We start from the raw sequence: 1350 nt of genomic DNA on the forward strand, positions 1-1350 counted from the left end.
GTGGGCAGGAGGGGGCTGCCCCGGGGCCGCCCCCTGAGCCTCTGCACAGCCCCACACCCCACTGCCAGCCCTGGTGGGAAGCACAGTCCCTGCTCCAGGGGGGCTGGCTGAGGGCAGGACCCCGAAACCCCCACACCCGTGCTGGAACGGCCTGAGCTGAGTCCACCTGGGTTTTGGAGTATCTGGGACAAAGCCTGGATCAATGGGCTCTATCCTGGGGGAAGGTGCTGAGATGGGCTCCTGCTGGCCCCTCTCAGGGGCTGGGCAAGCTGTCCCACCCCAGCACCCTACTCACCACCTCCTTGCTCTTGCTGGCACCGGGGTGGCCCAGGTGGGTCTTGACAATGAGGCAGGCCTCCCGCATCCTGGGGCTCAGCTCGAACCTGGGGGGAGCACGAGGGCTGTGGTGTGGGGCTGGGGCACCCTGAGTCCCCCCGTGGAGCTCCCTGACCCCTGTGAGTCTCCCCGAGCTCCCCAGGCTGCGCCCCGGCGGCTTCAGCCTCCGCAAACCTCCGGGGAAGAGCCTCATATGGACGTGCTCAGGCACGAGTTACCCATTCCTAGGCCAAATTTTTTCCTTTTGTTGAAAAATGCCATTGAGGGCTGCTGGCTTTTTTGCCCCCCTCCAAACTATCTTCTGCAACAAAGAGGCATTTGGGGCCTCTCATCCTTTCCTTAGCTGACCCAAGAAGCTGGAAGGATTGTTTCCTGCCAAATGGTTTCTGCAGGAGCTGAATGTGTTTTTGCCATGAGCTGCACCCAAGCCAGGGGAGGTGCCAGCCCATAGCTCCCAGCTGTGAAGGGCCAGAGAGGCTTCCCCATCAGCACTTACTTCTCCTTCACCTCGGGGGGCTCTGGCAGGGTCACATCAGTCCCCTCACACTCCTGTCCTGGCTTGCACACACCTTCCCCAGCCTCTTCCTCTGAGGTTTCGCTGTCTCCCTGCTCGGAGCTGTCGGAGCTGTTGTCCGAAGCCTTCTCAGAGGAGCTGTCACCTTCTTCCTCATCCTCCTCACTGGATGTGCTCTCATACCTGCACAGAGGGAGGATGCTCAGTGGCAACGCAGCACCTGGCCGGTCCCCTCCAGGCCCTGCCGTCGCCTCTGCCCCCGGCCCAGGATGGAGATGCTGGGGCTGGGACTGGCTCTGGCCCCTCAGCACGTACTCCCCGTTCAGCACGCCCACAAACTGCAGGCTCTTCTTGCTGCCCTCTGCCTTGCTCCGGGGGGGACCATCCTGCTTCTTCATGATGGACTTCAGGGCTCCTGCAGGGAGAGAGATGCGTGTCAGGAGCCAGTGAGCGAGAATCACAGAATCGCAGGCTGACTTGGGTTGGAAAGGACCTTAAAG

At 62.0% G+C, this 1350-nt stretch overlaps 1 protein-coding gene across 1 annotated transcript in view; it reads right to left on the reverse strand.

The window, feature by feature from the left end:
• LOC103802764 (KN motif and ankyrin repeat domain-containing protein 1-like) overlaps window positions 1-1265 on the reverse strand; it is a gene marked incomplete at its 5' end in the record, with an annotated part of 2932 nt that extends 1667 nt beyond the window's left edge. The window contains 3 exons of the mRNA XM_009075287.1: window positions 296-383; window positions 833-1033; window positions 1166-1265. Of these exons, the coding sequence (XP_009073535.1) occupies window positions 296-383; window positions 833-1033; window positions 1166-1265 (389 nt within the window). The remainder of the gene's footprint in view (window positions 1-295; window positions 384-832; window positions 1034-1165) is intronic.
• Between the last annotated feature and the right edge of the window lie 85 nt (window positions 1266-1350).

This window comes from Acanthisitta chloris, unplaced genomic scaffold (assembly GCF_000695815.1).
Source record: "Acanthisitta chloris isolate BGI_N310 unplaced genomic scaffold, ASM69581v1 scaffold11195, whole genome shotgun sequence".
NCBI lineage: Eukaryota > Metazoa > Chordata > Aves > Passeriformes > Acanthisittidae > Acanthisitta > Acanthisitta chloris.